This window comes from Cavia porcellus, unplaced genomic scaffold, assembly GCF_034190915.1.
Source record: "Cavia porcellus strain 051 isolate PalLab524CR breed Dunkin Hartley unplaced genomic scaffold, mCavPor4.1 scaffold_11, whole genome shotgun sequence".
In the NCBI taxonomy this organism is placed as follows: domain Eukaryota; kingdom Metazoa; phylum Chordata; class Mammalia; order Rodentia; family Caviidae; genus Cavia; species Cavia porcellus.
This window is the reverse complement of record NW_026947494.1, coordinates 63,437,853-63,456,000: the sequence shown is the minus strand read 5'-3', so window position 1 is coordinate 63,456,000 and position 18,148 is coordinate 63,437,853. Positions and strand designations below refer to the sequence as shown.

The window sequence follows — 18,148 nt, the reverse complement described above, 5'->3', positions numbered from 1 at the left end:
TGTGGGTGCAGGGCACTGCGTCTCAGCAACGTCTCAGTGCCTAAACAGGATGCTAAACCTTTCTGAGTTCAGAAGTCTAATACCTGTCTGAGATCTTGTCTTTATTTATACTTACATCCTGTCTGGATTTGACATGGCCAATCCGCCAGTGGAAGAATGTTCGCATCAACTCTATCCTTTCCTTTTGTTTGCTAATGGCATGAGACAAGCTGGAAATCACCTGTAAACAGCAATTAACCCAATTATTGTGATATTACAATAGTAATTGGTAAAGTGATTTTTCTCATATATTAAAAAGTTCTAGAGAAAATAGCTATGAGTCTACCATATTCATCTAGTTAGATTCATTGTTATTAAAAAGACCATAAAAATTCCCCATGTGAAAGCACTACATATTAATAAAGGGAATAAGAGGAAAGAAACGGTCATTGTATACATATCTTGTTAATAACCAATAAAAGATTCTGTATATGAAAATTAACATAGTTAATGGCATTCAATTCAGGAAAATAGTTGTACATCTGAAAGTTTTGCTATATATACAAATTCACTATACTTGTGAGCAGGGCTAGGTTTTAAATAACTTCTAGGCCCTTGTACTTAGTATCTTGGTATAGGAATTTTTCAGTAACTATTTAACGATTTTATGGTTTAAAAATTTTATGAAAGTAAAACAGTAATATTTTGATGTTTCCTCAGAGATTATTTTTGTTCTTAAAAAAGAATGAAAGGCCTTGAAATCCTAAGACAACATTCTTTCTTATGAAGAATTGAATAACTTTAAAATGGTCACATTAAAAATGTATTTAGTGAATTGGACGCATTTACCAAGAGACATTTGTTACTGCTACGCTTTTCAAAAGAGGAAATGGCACACATTAAGATAATTACTATAGTCTATTTCTTTCTTTTTTTAGTACCAGAAATCAAACTTCGCTACCTCACGCTTGCCATATATTCTATTTCTTAAGCTGAATGGCAGTTCACTTTATTCATCTGCATAAATTCAACATGATGTTAAAACATTTAACAATCTTAGAACAGGGCTTTTTGAAGGTATTAGAGAAAATGACTGACATCATTGTCTTATTAGTTAAAAAATAAACCACATAAGATGTGCAGTTTTATACTATATCCTGCAAAAATGAAGTACATGGTTATTTTTATTTATTTATTTATTGGTACTGGGAATTGAACTCAGGACCTTGCACTTGTCAGACAGGCGCTTCTGTTGCTGAGCTACATCCCCAGTCAGTTCATGTATATTTGAAAAACACGGTTTCCACCCAGTTCACTGCAATGCCTGAATGCTATTTCCACAGATACGTAGCTGTGGTGTCGTCCCAGTGCCTCTTCTGTGAATGCCATCTGTCCATCAAGTGCAAAGACTACCTGCTTTGCTCAGGTCTATCAGGAGGTGGAAGACTGGCAGAGACTTGAATGCTAGCCTCAAGTTCTCAAGAGGAGACAATGTGAAACTGGGGCTATTTTCTGTATTTATTTTCAGCCATAAAGAAAGATGTAATTTGAGATACTTAAAATATTCCTTAAAAGGTCAGTTTAAAATGTGGGTATTTCTGGGCGTGGTGGTACACTCCTGTAACTGTAGCACTCAGAAAGCTAAGGCAGGAGGATCATTTGGAGTTTGAGGCCAGGTTGGGTGACATAGTAAGCTCAAGGCCAGTCTCAACTACAGAATAAGATCCTGTCTCAAAAAACCCCCAAACAAAACAAAAATAAAATGTGGGTAATATTTATTTATTCTATGATGTTCTTTAAAGAGCTGGAGGTGGTGAGAAAGATAAAAATCAGTGCACTTGTATTTAACAGACATTTTTTATTTAAAATCTTTTTTTGGTACTGGAAATGGAATTCATGACCTCATACTTACCAGGCAGATGCTGTGCCACTGAGCTATATACCTGGTCCCTGGCAGAAACTCTGAAGCAAAGATAAAATGCCATTACACTGAAGTGTTTAGGAAAAATATATTGTATGGCTAGGCACTCACTTTTCTCTTATTTTCTGATGTGGTTTCCTGTTTGTAGCTTGTAGGAGCTAAATAATATCAGTTCTTAGAACTCATTACTTAGTAAAACATTTATTGAATCTCAATCAAAGAGAGATATAAAGCCAGCCATGAGGGCACATGCCTATAATCCCAGCACTCCAGAGGCTGAGGCAGGAGGGTCGCCTGGGATCTGAGGCAAGCCTGGGCTACAACAAGGAGTTCAAAGCTAGCCTGGAGCATACAGCAAGATCCTGTCTCAAGCAAACAAAGATATAAAAAGAAGACCTCGTCTTTTCTTCCAATGGAAATCTCGAAGGCTTTCTGCAGCTCCTTCAAGTCATTAATCTGGCTGCACAGCTGCTTTACGTGTGCTGCGTGTTTTTCCTTCTCTTTTTTCATCTGCATTCGGTGCCAGTCAATAAAATTAAGTCTCCATTTGCTTAGTTCAGATATAATGTTTGTCTGAAAAATAAATATACAATCTTTAAGTAATTTTTTCTTAAACTGAAATTTAAAAATTTTCTTAAGTCATAGCAAGCAGTTGACAAAACATATTAAAGTCACAACACAAATGATGATGTATGCAAGCTCCACAGTCATGCTTCTTTGGGTTTATGTTTACCATGCCAGGGAACTTAGCTTTTTCCTATTTTAAGTTACTTTGTATAAAATCGTATGTTAAAAAAAATGTTTCAGGTCTCATTCATCCAATCCCTCCGTACAGTCAAGGATTTAAGAATCTACATTAAAATGAACCTGGTAAAAAAAAATTCAGCACTGCAGGCTCGGCTGAGCCATGACTAGGCCATTGTTTACATACAGGTGCTGGCAGAATCAGCAGTTGAAGCCTCCTTATCACATTGGTCACCTTCCAGCAAATGGTTGAGTCTTTACCCTCTGACTGGTATTAGCAACGAGACCAACTGATCATTTCTTTCTTTCTTTCTTTTTTTTTTTTTGTCTTTTTCCTTTTTATCGGTACCAGGGATCGAACTCACGACTGCCTGCTTGCAAGGCAGGCGCTTATGCCACTGAGCTAAATCCCCTGCCCCCAACTGATCATTTCTTATGAGAAGTGAATGACATAAAGGCTAACAGCACAGACCAATTTGAATGGTTTGTCTACACTGCTTCAGTGGACTTCCGCCATTATTGGAAGTGTGAGACTTATTCCAAAAGGAGAAGAATGGGGGAAACTAAGCTAAAAGATTATTCCTAAAATTTATAGGATGGTTTCTAGTCTGGTAGGATCACCTGGGAGCTCAAGAGCAGTGCATCATTTTGGGTCCTGCCTGAGATCTGTTGGGCACCAAGACACACTCTGGTCATATTTCCAGCAGCTGCTACGTACATCACCACAAAAGTCTGAGACTTGGGACTCAACTCAGGAAACTAAATATTTGTTTGTTTATTATTTTCTGTTTCTGTGGTGCTGGAATTTGAAACCAGGCCCTACTGCATGCTAGGTACAATAAGCTACATCCCTAACCTTTCTAAATGTTTTTTCAAGAAAAGCTTTTAGAAAAGAAGAATAAACTATAGACGAGTAAAACTACTGCACTTCATAATAAATTAAACAACTGTAGCTGAATAGCTGCAATACCTTAAGACTGGAACTCCAGAGATCAAGGACATTTTCCATCCTCTGAAGGTTTTCATCAGAAACAAAACAATCACCTATAATTATTTCATGGGCATCTGTATGGGTAGAATTAGTTGCTGCTGAGGAAGAGTCACCTAAATGATGTGAACTGAAAAAATCCATGACTGGGTGGGAAGGCTTCCTTGGTGATAACACCGGCGATGACCCTAGGATAAAAGGAAACTTGAAACATCCAGGCCAAACTAAAAATCCCCAATATGGTAAGGAGCCATATTGAAAGGATACAAAGATATCTGCTAACTCTGGAAGCTGGGAAAAGTAAAGAAAGCACTTTTCAGATACACTTTTATCTGGCTATTTTAAATTTCACTGCTGTCAGTGATTTAGCACTTGCTAGGATGAGATGCCTCCTGTACTCCCCACCACACATCAATGAATGACCCTGTCTCAAACAGGGTGCTTACAGATCCAGGTCCAGCCTGAACTGAAAGGGCTATTGCCACATTATCACATTAGCATTGACCATGTACTCTCTATGTGCCTCGATAAAAATGTTAAAGGGTTACTTCCCATAACACGCACTACCTAAGAAAGAGGTGTTATCATCTGTATTTTAATGATGAGAATGCTGAAGCTCAGAGAGGGCTAAGTAGCTCACCAAGGTCAGAGTGGTGTACACACATCATGATTACTTTACCCTGAAACCTGGGATGGACCTTAGCAGTGCTAAGATTGCACAATATAAATCAGAAGGAACTAGCAATTTAGCCTAACAGACACTCGTGGAAGGCTTCCTCCTGCCTTCACCATGAAGGTGGGAAGCACACGCGTCTCTCCATAGATTCGTACTCATACACGTAAGTCATTGCTCACACAATAGGAAAGTGGGATGAGCCAGAGCCTGAAAGGGGACTGGTATCCATCTCCAAATGGAAAAGCTGGTATTTATCACACATCTGTGCTGGAATTTGACACTTTTCATCATAATTTCTCATATGTTTCACACCTGCTACAGGCTACTAATAACTAAGACTGAAGGACTTTGCTCTTTTCCATACTAAATTGACCAAAACAAGAACTTGTTACTGAAGTGAATTTTCTAAGAATTCTTTGCAAAAGGGGAAATTATTCTAAAATATGCATGTGGGCATAAAAATTATACTGTAAAATCAAGTTTGGCTTATGAAGCCCCATCTATGTGTTCTGAGTATGGCTAAGGATCCACAAAACAAGTCAGAACGATAAAGTATGCACACATTCCTTCTCTGGATCATACCAGTCAGGTCTGTACTTATAAGGAAAGCAGCAGATGCTACTTTTGTTTTTTTGGTCTTTTTGAGGCAGGGTCTCACTACGCAGCTCAGGCTGGTCTTGAGCTCACTTTGTAGCCCAGGTTGGCCTTGAACTCCTAGGGATCCTCCTGCCTTAGACTCCTGAGTGTGCCATTACGCCTGGCTGATGCTGCTTTTTATTTTTTTGGTACCAAGGATTGAACTCACAACCTTGTGCTTACCGGGCAAGCACTTGAGCCATTGAGTCAAATCCCTGGCCATCTATGCTGCTTTTTAATAGCTGGACTTACTTTCTAAAAAAGTTATGTAACTTAAGAACTTGGAAGGAAATTTCAAGTGAGGAAACTAAAAGGTAGAGGCATCTCTTACATAGTCGTTTAAAAGGTTTCGGCATTAAATGATATGAACCACACAATAAGGAATGTATTCCATTTCTATTGTTTAAATTATTCTGTTAAGGAAAAGTTTCAATTTGGTTCTAGTATGATTTCAAAATGTTTTTAACATCTGCTAATCTTTCCTTTCAACAAAGATAAAACAGATTTTAGACTGAATACACGACACTATTTAGGTAAAATTTAATAATTTTGCTTTTATTGTATCTATTTGTATCACTTTCTTACTTAAGTATATATTAGTTTACTGTTACATTCAGTGACAACTGATATAAAGTTTCCTCTTAAAGGAATTTAAACTAAAAATTGAACTTTTTTTTGAGACAGGATCTTAGTATGCAGTTCAGACTGGCCTTGAATTCACTATGTAGTCCAGGCTAGCCTTGTGATCCTTCTGCCTCAGCCTCCCCAGTGCTGGGATTATAGGTGAACACTACCACATCCAGCTTAAAACTGAACATATTTAAAGAAAAACAAATGAAAGAACAGGTGGTATAAAGACAATAAAAATCATTACAAGAGAACACATATGATTGAAAGTCGGTAAATAGTGCACTGATTTTAAATAATTTTTTTGTTTTTTTGTACCAAAGATTGAGCCTAAGGCCTTCACACTGAGCTACATCCCTGGCCTTTTTAATTTTTATTTTGAGATAGCGTCTCTATGTTGTTGGGCTTGAACTTTTGGTCTCTTGTCTCATGTGCCACCACACCTGGCTTAACCTGTTTCAATCATACAATTTTGGAAACTTATAAAATTATTTTAAATATCATTCTCAAATTAGCAATGATAGCATATAAAAATGTTATCAATAAGTAATATGTTGAACACATGCCTCTTATTATATAGATAATATTTATCAAACCAAAGTACTATATATTAATAAAAACAAGTTAAGTAAAGTCATACCATCCGCCCTTGAGTGACTGGAAATATTTAAGTCGCCTCCTTTTGCACCTTCCACTGCAGCTTCTCTTACTACAGAGGTATTTCCTGCTGAAAAGAAAGATTTCTTTTAAAAAATTAAACCACTCTTAAATACAATGCCTAATTATGCATACCTAATTTAACAGGGTATTAGTACATAAGTAAAATTTTAGAGCTAACAATATATAACATCCTGAGGACACAAGGACACTAGGACAAAGGACAGGAAAGAAAAGACAGCTGAAATTAGAAAAGACTTGTTGTACCACTGGGTAGGTAGCCCAATCCTACCCATGAAACATGGGTGAAAGATAATTATCTACTATAGCACTCAGTTTACCCTAAGAGAAGTAAGAGAAACAGTAAAACTGAGAACTTGCTATCTTGTACACGGGGTATTTTCCAGGGGTTTGCTGCTTTTCACTACCTATTATCAAACTATTATTTTTATTATTAATTATTATTATTATTATTACTTTTTGGAACTGGGGATTGAATTCATGACCTCATGTTTGCCAGGAAGGCACTTATGCCATTGAGCTAAATCCCCAGCCTGCTGCAATCACACTAAAGCACTAGGTTCCATCAAAACCCAGGCCTCGCTGCTGCCATTTAAGAACCTCTAGTGAATATACGGCAAAAATGCCACAAGAAAACCTCACAAGAATGGCTGTGTTAGAGGCTAATGTATACTGGGCCAAGCTCAAAAAGTACCCTCCTTAAACAGATGACCACAATATTAAGAATAAAGCCCACAGCCCATTCTAACAAAGTCTACTTATGAGTTGGTATATCTAAACTCATCATATGTTATATGTTTAATTAGAACATAGGCAGACTATAAACAAAGAAATGCTATCTTAGAGCAATGGTCTTAAGTCCCAAATGATGACCTTGGAATGCTGGGGGGCCAGGCTTGGCAAGGAGCCATGAGTTGTGTCCCTGGTAGCAACAGTACTGGGATACTCTTGGCAGGTGGGGAGCAGACAAGCTTTGGCGATCTCCATCAGGGAAAAGCATGCATATCCATAAGGGTATGGGGCATGTATAGGGTAAAATGTGCATTTACTTACTTATATTTTTAAGAGAATGCAGCACTTTGAATTTGCTTAGTAGCAACTGTATATTGAGGTATTCAGTGTAGTCAAAACATGCTCGAGATCACTGATGCAGAATTTATTTATTTTTGGTAGCGGGGATCAAACTTAAGACCTCGGGCTTGCCAGGCAGGCACTTCTGCAGAGCCAAAGCCATGGCTAGACTTTATGAATAAATAAAAGGTTCATATTTCTGAGGATAATAAAATTTGGGTAGAAAATCTTGCCAGAATAAAAATGTTTTAGGGTTCTGGTCCTTTGGTTCTCCTATTTGTTGTTCCAATGCGGTAGGCTGAGAAGCAAGGAGCAATGAAATCCCTCTCTGGAGGTGAAGAACAGGGACTAGAGCAGGGACCTCCAAGAAACCCAGGAGCCTTCTGATTCACAGTAGGCTACGCCACGCCCCAGGTGGTCTACCCTGTGGTAACTGTCCATCATCAGGGCTGTCTGAGGAAGGTACTCCATGCCTTTTGAAAGAAAGCTTATTTACAGTGAGTGTTTGGGATCCTGTGCATAGTAAGAAATGCAGAGGTCAAAAGAGCTATAGTTTCTCATCAATGCAGCTCTCAATTCTGTTACCAACACACTCCACAAAGGGGTCCTTTTTGTACTGAATATCCAACTAGTCCTTTGTGCCCATGTAAACACTGATGACAAAGGACTAGTATGTGATTCATAAAGGTACTGCAGAGATTATCTGAGGACCATCTCTAGTGTTGGGCTTGGCCATCCAGTTTTCAGGACATGCTTGGCATAAAACTGTTCGAATGAGAACTGAGGTACAACATATTCCACAGTGGTTGTTTTCACTTTATTACTCTTTATAAAAGAGTTAAATGAAATTAAAAATCCAGCTCCATATAAAAAGCAATAACATACCAAAATCTAAGATCACGCATATGACACTGATACACACCAATGATTGAGAAGAAATCACTGAACCACAGAGGCATTTTCAGAATTGTAAGTCAGTATTACAGATAAGCCCAAAATAGTATCTTAAAGCAACATATTGAAAAAGAGACATAACCTTGATTGTGAAGAACAACTGCAGTAGGAATTCGAGCATCTGGTGCTTCTCCCTTAGGATGAGATGGCTGTGAAGCACTGGATTCAATATTTGGAGTCACTATAGCGTAACGAAGCAGTTCTTCATACTCTTCCTAGGGAAAATCAATAATCGATATGGTATTACAGTAATTACAATGCTACATATACTCAAGTACTGATTATTTTTGTGAAGGGAATTAATTATCATGATAGAGTCACATGCTCGTCACTGTACAAAAGGTTTGAACACTTTTCCCAAGCTTGAGTCCTCTGAGTGCTTTTTATATAACCAATACCTTTATGGTTAAGTTTGAAGAGGGGAAACTCACAAAAGTTTTCTTATACTTCAGATCAGATTAAGTGAACATTAGACATGCTATTAAAAAGTTGCCATTTTCTTTTTATTATTATAAAAAGAAAAAATAGAATTTCAAAACAAGACAATAGGAGAGTGGGGGTGGGGATTTAGCTCAGCAGCATAAGTGCCTGCCTGGCAAGCGTGAGGTCGTGAGTTCGATTCCCGGTAGCAAAAAAAGAAGATAATAGGAGAGTAACAATAATACAATGCACATTGTTATTCTCAGAGTAGTTACTCAGGTTGTAAGATATAAGCATGAGATACTGTCCAAACAATATTAGCACAAACTTTTCTTTTTAAAATGAACTAGAGAAACTAGCAGTATATCTTAGTTATCTTATACACACACACACACACACACACACACATACACACACACACACATATATATAATATGTATTATATATATTTTTTCCTCTTCTCTTCTTTCCTTTCCCCTACCACAGTTTGTCTTTTCACTTGAACAGTTTCTTCCCAAGTCATTATATCTATGGCACATTTTGGGTCTTGCTTGCTTGTTGAGCTTCTCACATTAGCGAAACTATACGATTTTTATATATGTGGCTCTGATTTATTTCAAAAAGTTACCATTTTCAATCACTGATACAGAGAATCAGAATTTTCTTGATATCCTTTAACTCAAAGAAGCCAATGACATTTAGGCTTATGAGAACCACACTGGCCTTCTGTCACCCTCCGGTTTCAAATGTGCACAGCAAGGCAGCTTAACTGGTTCTGAGAGCTGACTCTGTGGGAAGTGAAAGTCATAATGAGTATATAAAATAAATTATATGGTTGTAGTTCTGCTTTGTTTATACTAGATATTCAAGTTAAATTATTTGAAAAAGAAATAGGTTACGCTATTCTCTGAAAACTGCAAGTCTTAAGGGCAATGAAATATAAAACAGTGACTTGGTTTGAGCTTCAACTTAGGTTTATATATTTAACGTAGATATTTAATGCAAAAAAAATTATGTATAGCAAATATAAACTTCTATATGGTATATGGTATGGTTAAACATTGAAGATAAAGACAGATAATCCAAAGAGGATCTTTTTAAAATTCAATCAACAGACTCCTCTGCATATTGCTATAATTGACTCTTTTTGTTAACAGTGACTCCTTCATGACAATAAACATCTGCGTTTTCAACTGACATTTCCTGACAGAAGATAAAACTCTATATTTTACATTACGATTATCACTAAGGCAGAAGGCTGTTAATAGGAAAAAATCATTTAGAGTATTATAATTAATTTTTGTTTTAATTTTAAATTTCTATGTTGACAAAAGTAACTATAATTCTATAAACATTTAAATTTTTATTCAGTTTTGGATTTCAAGTTGCCATTATTTTATTTTTTTACAAAAACCCAACACATAGGCCCATTGTGCTTATGGTTGGGGAAGGTGTGGGGCAGATGCCTCGCAGATCAGATCGCAGAGAGCTCCGTCAAAGGGGCCACTTGACCAGGCGCTCCCAGCGTGTCCCTGGACGGTCCTGGAACAAGGGTTCCTGTTTTCCCAGACCGAATCCCCTACCCCTCTTCCCAGAAGAGGGATCCCTGCTCAGGGAGCCCTGGCAAGGGCCAGTCCAGACCAAAGCAGCTCTTCTGGGGTACAGAAGCTCAGCGTGTTCTGCTGACACCCTGAGAGGCTATCACACAGGGGGCAGCCCATCTTCAAGGTGAAGAAAACTGGCTAACTGGAAAACAAAGCCTCCTGGGAGCCAAGACTAGGTCACCTGGTGTGACACATGGCAGCCATGGAGACTGTGGGGCAGCATGGCTGCCTGTGGGGCAGGTGTCCCATGCTGAGCAGCATCTCTTTCCCCGGAGCACCAGCTCAAGCCACACACAGTATCCACGTTCATCCTCAAGTGCTAAGGCAAATCCTTTAGCAATAGAGTCTGATAAACCTGTGGCCTGGGGTCCCTCAAGTGAGTGCTCCCAGCTGATCCACATGATGCCACTCTTCTGGGACACTGATGTCATAGCTTCCCTACAGCTCATGGCAATGGTACCCACAAATGACAGAAACACGCAGATTTGGTCCCACAGGAGGGCAGCACACGGTCTGCTCACACAGTCTGCCTCTTCACACAACGCCTCGTTGCATTAGTTTACAAGCTCCCTTAAATTCTTCAAATATGGTACACTTTCTGAACCATATCAGTTTTCCAAATAGTTTGATAAACTTGGGCCATACACAAGGTATTGAATATTTGGTTCTTACAAACCTGAATGTGTGTTGGCCTTACTAAACTAATAAAATACAAAAATTTCATTTAAGTGCTTAACTCTATGGTTAGAAACTGCTAATGGTCCAAGAGCATCTATTTTCTCTCTGTTCCTTTAAGTTAATAAGTTAAAAACTCAGCGTTTAATTCTGAACAAACAGCCCCTCAGCTACGTTGTACAGCCTCCTTGCTGGTAGGTGGGCAGAGACCTGGTCTATGAGATCTGAATGGAAATGATGTGTAAGTACAGGCCTTGATTCCAAGGACACAGCAGAGCAACAGAGGCCAACAGGGGTGGAGTCAGCACTTTCAGAGTAACTTAGGACCACACACCAGCTCAAGCTCTTACTGGAGGGAGAACACATCTTTAAGACACTCACTTCAGTCATTCTTTCTTGGTTTCTGTTAAAGCAGCCAAACCAATACTTTTCCAACAGTCAAGCTAAATTTTTGATTTTGGCAAAGACTATAAAGAAGTATGGCTGTATTTGTGATGCAGACCATAAGGAAGTAACTGGTTAAGAAAAACCCAGGCCCAGGACCCTGGTCCGACAAGATTAACATCCTTCAGAGAAGAAATGTGAGTTTGCTGTTTCCCTCATCATGTGCACATGCTGCACTGTGGAAAAGGTCACATGAAGACAACAGGCAGGACGCTTCTGCAAGCCAAGAGGACAGCCCTGATCAGAAGACATTCTACAGGGCTAGAGCTGGGACTCCTAGACTCCGGCATTGGAAGGAAATCAAGTTTTGCTGTTTAAGCCTCCAGATCTACTGTATTTTGTTAAGACAGTCCAAACAGGGTTACTATCTTGTAGCATCTTCTCCCTCCGTGGTGACTGCACCTAGATTTAGCCCAGCCAGTCCCCTGACAGTGAGCTCATCATTTCCTCTGGCCTTGAGAAGGGAGGGAAGTGGAAGTCAGTGACTTTTATGGGTTTCCTAATCTGACCTCTCTTCCAGGCAAGAAAACTAAAACAAAGAGAATACAAACATCTATTTCAAAATTCCCACCACCGATTACTATCACTTCAGGTAAATAGGTATATATCACTAGTATTCAATGGTTACATGTATTCTTATTTTTAAGAAAGACGTTAAAAATCAGCTATGTAAACAACTATTTTGAAGTTTAGTATACATTTTCATCCTTAACTTTGAAAGTTCACTCTGTAACTAACACACAGACAGAGTGAACTTTCAAAGTTAAGGATCAAAATAAATAATATTGTCTTTCTTGAATATCAAAAATAATCTGTCTTATGTAAATGAGAGTCCTGGAGTAACAACCAATACTTGCAATTTTGCAATTTTGACTGGCTCCAAATAGCTGGACTGCTTTGACCCTGAAATACAGCACAACCCGAATCGCAATCATTTCCGTCAAGGCAATCTGCTGACAGTTTAAGAGTTGCATTCTTTTCTTGACCTCTCTTAAATTCACCGCAGAGATTTATTCCTGCTCTGAGGGCCATGGATCAAACCCAGGGCCTGCACATGCTCAGCAAGCACTCTACCACTGAGCTACACTCCACTTCCAAGATTTACTCTTTTGATTTAAACTTTTGTTTCTTGACAGATGACTGTGTGAGACTTCATATTGTGTGTTTATATTGTGGTATGAATGAGTAAATTAGTTCTTTTTTGAAGAAGTTTGGATGAGTCAGAGATGAAAAATACAGGAAAGCACTGTCCATGGGAGAGGTTCCACCGACAGGGAAAGGTTCTGGTGACACATTTATGATGCAATTCCAGGTTAATTTATAATACGTATTCGGGTTTTAAAATATCTTCACAATTTTATTTTTTTTCTAGATAAGAGTCTTGCTATGTAGTTCAGGCTGGCTCTGAACTCACTATGTAGCCCAGGCTGGCCTCGAACTTATGGCAATCCTCCTCCTGTCTCTGCCTCTTGTGTGCTGGGATTACAGACATGCACCACCATGTCTGATTCTTTCCAATTTTTTAAACCTATAATTTCAATGAAAAGAACTCATTTGTTTCATAAAATATTTTCCTGAACCTTATACTTCAGAGCATCAATGACAGTTTACTTACCTATTAACACAATGTTCGGCTTTTCCCCTCTTAAGTTTTCCCTTTTTAAGTGATATTAACTGTAAAACTTAAAACTATACTGTGTCAGTATTCTCACATTTGAAGTCTACAGAAATTTGAATCTCTACTTTTCATGACAAAACATTTAGAAATGAAAGAAATTAAAAATATTTCACCCAAACAGCACAATTTATCTGATTTATCTGTCAATGCCCAGTCCTGGGCAGTGGATTGTGTTGAATGTTGTAGCAACAGGGACTAGAACCTTGAGTAGAACACAAGGGAGACTTGGGATCTAGAACTTTAGATAGCTTGATATTGTATCAATTTGCATTAAAAATGAAAGTAGCATTCATAAGAGGAAAATGAGAAAATTTCAAGAAACGTTTTTTCTTAAAATTTTCAGCTTTTCTTCTATTTTTAATAGAAGTCCTTGTAAAAGAAGAGAGTTCATGAATATTTTCTAAAGTTAAAACAATGTAAAGTCACTCCCAAAATCTATAGTAATTCCTAAGTTTGGTGTTACTGTATACTGAAAGACTCCATTGTAAATGGAATGAATGAAATATAAAATCCAGGTTTTCTCATAAACTATGACATTTAAAATGAAAAAGAAATTAAATCCAGATGCATCTTCCTACCTGAAGATCTGTAGAGACAGAACTGCCTTGATCGGAGTTATTTTGTACAGCTGGATGTGAATATTTGTCTTCATTTGATGCCATTCTGCACAAATGCTACAAAAGAGTAGACACTAATTTTGGCTTTTTCCTTTGATATTTAAACTAAAATAAAAGCTTTAAAATATATATCAGTACAAAAGTATTCTAATCTGAAAACAACCTTTGTTACATGTTTTGAAAACCCCACTAATTCAATATATTGAGTATCTATAGACAAAAATCACCAGGCAATAAAAATAATCTAATATCAACGAGTTTATAATGGAGTCAAAGGAGCTGATCCAAATACATGAGAGGTAAAAGAAAGATCCCCAGTGGAGCCTGTTGAAGAACGGACTGTGATCACAGATCTCAATCAAGTGTCTGACAAGCTGCATGTTGTGCACTTTCCCAAGAGACAAGGGACCAACAGAGAATGAACAATTTGTGCAGATTCCCTTCTTGGGAAACTTAACCTTTGGGGAATATTATTTTAAGCAAAGCAAGCTTATACAGAACAACAGATTAAAAAACACACAGAGAAAAATTATTCAAAGTTTCAATCACTCCCTCAAAGATTGAAGTATGTAAAAAGACAAATAATGATCATTCAAACTATCTGAATACCAGTTACACATTAAGACAATGGTGGAACTGTAAAATGATGTCCCTGTCTTAAAGGCTTTACAGTCTGAGTATATTATCGTATGAAAAACTGATAGATGGAAAACCTCTCAGACCCTTAAATAGCAGAGATACACAGTAGAGACAGGAGCAGCCACTATTCATGGGATAGGACTGCATATGTGTGAAAAAGTCAGAGGAAGTTCCTACAGAAAAGACAGCCCTGGTAATGAGACCTTAAGATGAACATGTTTCACCTGGAGAGATGGCATGAAGATAAAAGAATGTTCCAGGAGTAGAGGAGCATAATGGCTCTAAGGACAGTATGCAGCTTGGTAAGGCTGAAGCAGAATACAAAGTCAGTCTTTGGTGGCTAAGATGAAATGAAAAGATACAGAGCAGTTACATCATGACTTGCCAATTAAAATTTGGGTCTTTACAGACTACAGAAGTTACTGAAATATTTTAAATAAGTGAGAACAGGATTGAGCTTGTTTTTAAGAAAGATCACTTTGGCAACTCAGAAATAGCCTGGGATACTCAAAAGAAAGAGACCAATGAAGAGGTGAATGCAGTAGTTCAAGAGATTCATGTTCTTTCCGGCAGTCATCCATGAGATAATTGAAGTCCTTACTCTAGAAGTGGCAAGATGTCACTACGAGACAGCTGTGTTATGGTGGCGTAAATGTGTGATCATGATCAATAATTGGTTATGGAGGGAAAGGGAAGAACTGATGGTCTGCAGGTTTCTGGCTTGGATGTCTAGATGGATGACAGTGGTATTCACCATGCAAAGGAATATAGGGAGAAGAGCAGATTCAGATTCAGAGGGAGGACAGTGAGTTCCACATCAGATGTACCAGGCATGAGGTTGCCTCTAGGTGCTGGCATTAAGGCTGCAGGGATGAAGCACAGTCATCCCTCCTGTCTGTGAGTTCTACATCCATGGTCAAAAACACTCCTTGGGGGCTGGGGATTTAGCTCAGCGGCATAAGCGCCTGTCTTGCAAGCAGGCAGTCATGAGTTCGATCCCTGGTACCGATAAAAATGAAAAAGACAAACAAACAAACAAACAAACAAAAACACTCCTTAACAACTGCAGCCATACTGAACATGTAGCCTTTTTTTTCTTGTCATTATTCCCAAATCAATACAGTATAACAATTATTTACCTAATATTTACATTGTATTAGGTATTATAAATAATCTGAAAGTGCTTTATAGTATACCAGAGGATATACATAAGTTTTACACAACTGCTATACCATTTTAAAGGAACATTTAGGGATCTGTAGGAATGTGTGTGGCAACACTGGCTATGCAGGGCACAGCTCCAAGGATGGACAATCACAATGGCTACAATGTGAATGATGATTTTAGAATTAGGCAATGTGGGAGCCCAGTATAGAATAGGATGGAGATCACATTTCAGGAATCATTAGCATAAGTAGATCTGCTGGAAAATAGGGAGGGATGAGATCAGCTATTAAAAAGAGTGCATAAAACATTGTCATCGGGAGGACAAACTGTACACAATATTTTTTAGCATAAATGCACATGTGTATTGTTTTAGAAAGAGGATCTTTAATTTTCAATCTGTATTCAGAGGGGATCATAACCATAACAAAGTGAAATGAGGAGAGAATTAAAGCCATAACCACTAACATAAAAAGGGAAAGAGAAGTCAGCAAAGAAGCCAGAGTCAGAACAGTAGCATCACAAGATTTTGAGAAGTAAATACTTTGTCACACACTAAAGACAGACAAGGATTGCCCTGAATTTAGCAATCAGGATGCTGCAGTGACTTTTGCTTAAACAATTCCGGTGGAAACTGGAAAAGATCTCAATCACACCAGGTTGAAAAATAAAAGATAAGGGAGTTGAAGTAGAAAGGGCAAAATCAATGCCTACTATCAGAATGGAGAGAGATAGGCTGCTGAAAGGAAATTTCAATTTTATGCAGCATACTCTGCACACACAAGTAAATTAAATATCAGTTTTAGTTAAGCCAACTAGGGAGGATAAAATAAGCACTTATCTACAGCAAGGAATAGTGCTTCACTGACTTCAGATTTGCCACTGTGGTCACTCAGTCCATTTGTACTTTCCCTCATAACTTCCTTTAGGATTTGTTTGCAGGCTTTAAAAACTATTTCTTAAATATGGATACCGCACACAACACTGATTTAATTTTTGGAAAAATGTGTTACTTGCCATCTACTCTGATTTATGCTTCCAAGCTATGACAGTATGAACGCAGCATTTATCCCCACTCTCTCAAGGTTCAGAAACAAAGCAGGAAAATGAAGTTTGCCGCAACGGGTGGCAAATGAATACAATTCTATTACATTTTCACTATTCGCTAACCCAAGGTATCAGAGACCACTAGATAAAAAGTTTTGAGTGTCTCTTCCATACCAGAGAGATACATCTTGGAAACCACCAGGCTGACAGGAAGAGGTCTAGGAATTCGAATGTAACCTCTAAGAGGAAGAGTAAATTAATAAAAGTAAACTGACAGCAAGGTGATGACCCCTGTGCCCTGCATCGAGCCCAGCTACGTGAAGGACTGAGACGAGGCGCGACGGCCCCTTCCCAAGCAGGGACTTGGGGCAGGAAAAAGCAGTTCCTTCTTCCCCTTTGCAGTAAGTAAAGACACAGAAGTTCTCGATCCCGTTCCTACCAGCCCTACCTTAATCCAAATCTTTCTTTAACACGTTATTTCGCTCTGTGTTTTAAACGACCAGAACTCTGGCGACAGCACCCGCGGAGCCCGCGGGGAGGACGCCTGGATGTTCTGTTACGATAGCGGGCTCCCGCGCACCTGGGCGATGCCTCAGGCCAGAAGCGGGCTCAGGAGCTTTAAGCCCCGTCTGCCTCTCAGGCCGGGGATGCGGGGCACCGCCACCCACCGTCTCGGCCGTCCTGCAAATCCCGGCTCTCCTCTCTCGTCCGCTCGCCCAGTCGCCACCAGGAACACAGCAAGCCCAGCTGCTACCTTGGCAGCCACCTGACAGTTTCAAACTGCGGAGAACGGCCAAAGACGGCCCTGGGCATTGGCCGCCCGCCTCAGCAATCTGCCATCTTATTGGCCTGCGCGACGGGGGCGGGACTTTGGGCTGAAGCTGGAGAAACCGGAATTAAGAGGTTTAAGAGAGCCCCTCCTACTAATTCCACTGACGTCAAGGGGGCGGGATCAGGGAGCTCCCACCCAGCTACCGGAAGAGGCGGGAAGGGGCGGGTCGAGCCCTGCGCTTGTTCAGTTTTGTTCTGCAGCATGCAGGCTACCAGGCGGCTCTAGGGTCAGGTTTGGTGAAGTACTGTTGATTGCCCCGTAGGTGGGTCCGGACCGTGTGCTGTGTCGTTGAGTCATTCCCACAGACTAGGTGTGAGTCCTCGTGTCCTAGTGTGCATAAAAGTCATTTGCATCCACAGACACCCTGCATGAGGATTATTTTTTAAAAAATACAGATTTCAGCCAAGCATAGTGGTGCAAACCTGTAATCCCAGGATTGTAGGAGGCTGAGGCAGGGAGATTGTAAATGGGGAGTTCAGCCCAGACAATTTAGCGACTTAACAAAAGAGACCCTGTCTCAACAAGGGGCAGGGATGGATTGGGGATGTAGCTCATTGAGAAGGCCCTTCAATCGGCAATACTGGAAAAAAAAAAGTATAAATTTCTGACCCACTTGTAAATTTCTTTGGTTTCTATTTTAATTTAATTTATTGCCACACTAGAGGATTGAACTCAGGGTCTTTGCACTGAGCTACATCCTAACTCTAAAATTTTATATTTTATTTTTTATTTTTGAGACAGGGCCTCTGTAAAT

At 39.1% G+C, this 18,148-nt stretch overlaps 1 protein-coding gene across 4 annotated transcripts in view; it reads right to left on the bottom strand.

The window, feature by feature from the left end:
* Poc5 (POC5 centriolar protein) overlaps nt 1-17,411 on the bottom strand; it is a 34,454-nt gene extending 17,043 nt beyond the window's left edge. Inside the window, exons 1-7 of one of the 4 annotated variants that reach the window (XM_013151042.3) lie at nt 17,231-17,411; nt 13,674-13,769; nt 8,357-8,489; nt 6,212-6,298; nt 3,615-3,820; nt 2,297-2,473; nt 116-220 (exon numbers count right to left, since the gene is read on the bottom strand). In XM_013151042.3, the coding sequence (XP_013006496.1) occupies nt 116-220; nt 2,297-2,473; nt 3,615-3,820; nt 6,212-6,298; nt 8,357-8,489; nt 13,674-13,757 (792 nt within the window). In that variant the 5' untranslated portion in view covers nt 13,758-13,769; nt 17,231-17,411. Of the gene's footprint in view, nt 1-115; nt 221-2,296; nt 2,474-3,614; nt 3,821-6,211; nt 6,299-8,356; nt 8,490-13,673; nt 13,770-17,010; nt 17,105-17,142; nt 17,164-17,230 lie in introns of those variants that run through there. The other 3 variants (XM_003461333.5, XM_063258359.1, XM_063258360.1) reach the window with 3 other exon arrangements.
* Nucleotides 17,412-18,148: the final 737 nt, after the last annotated feature.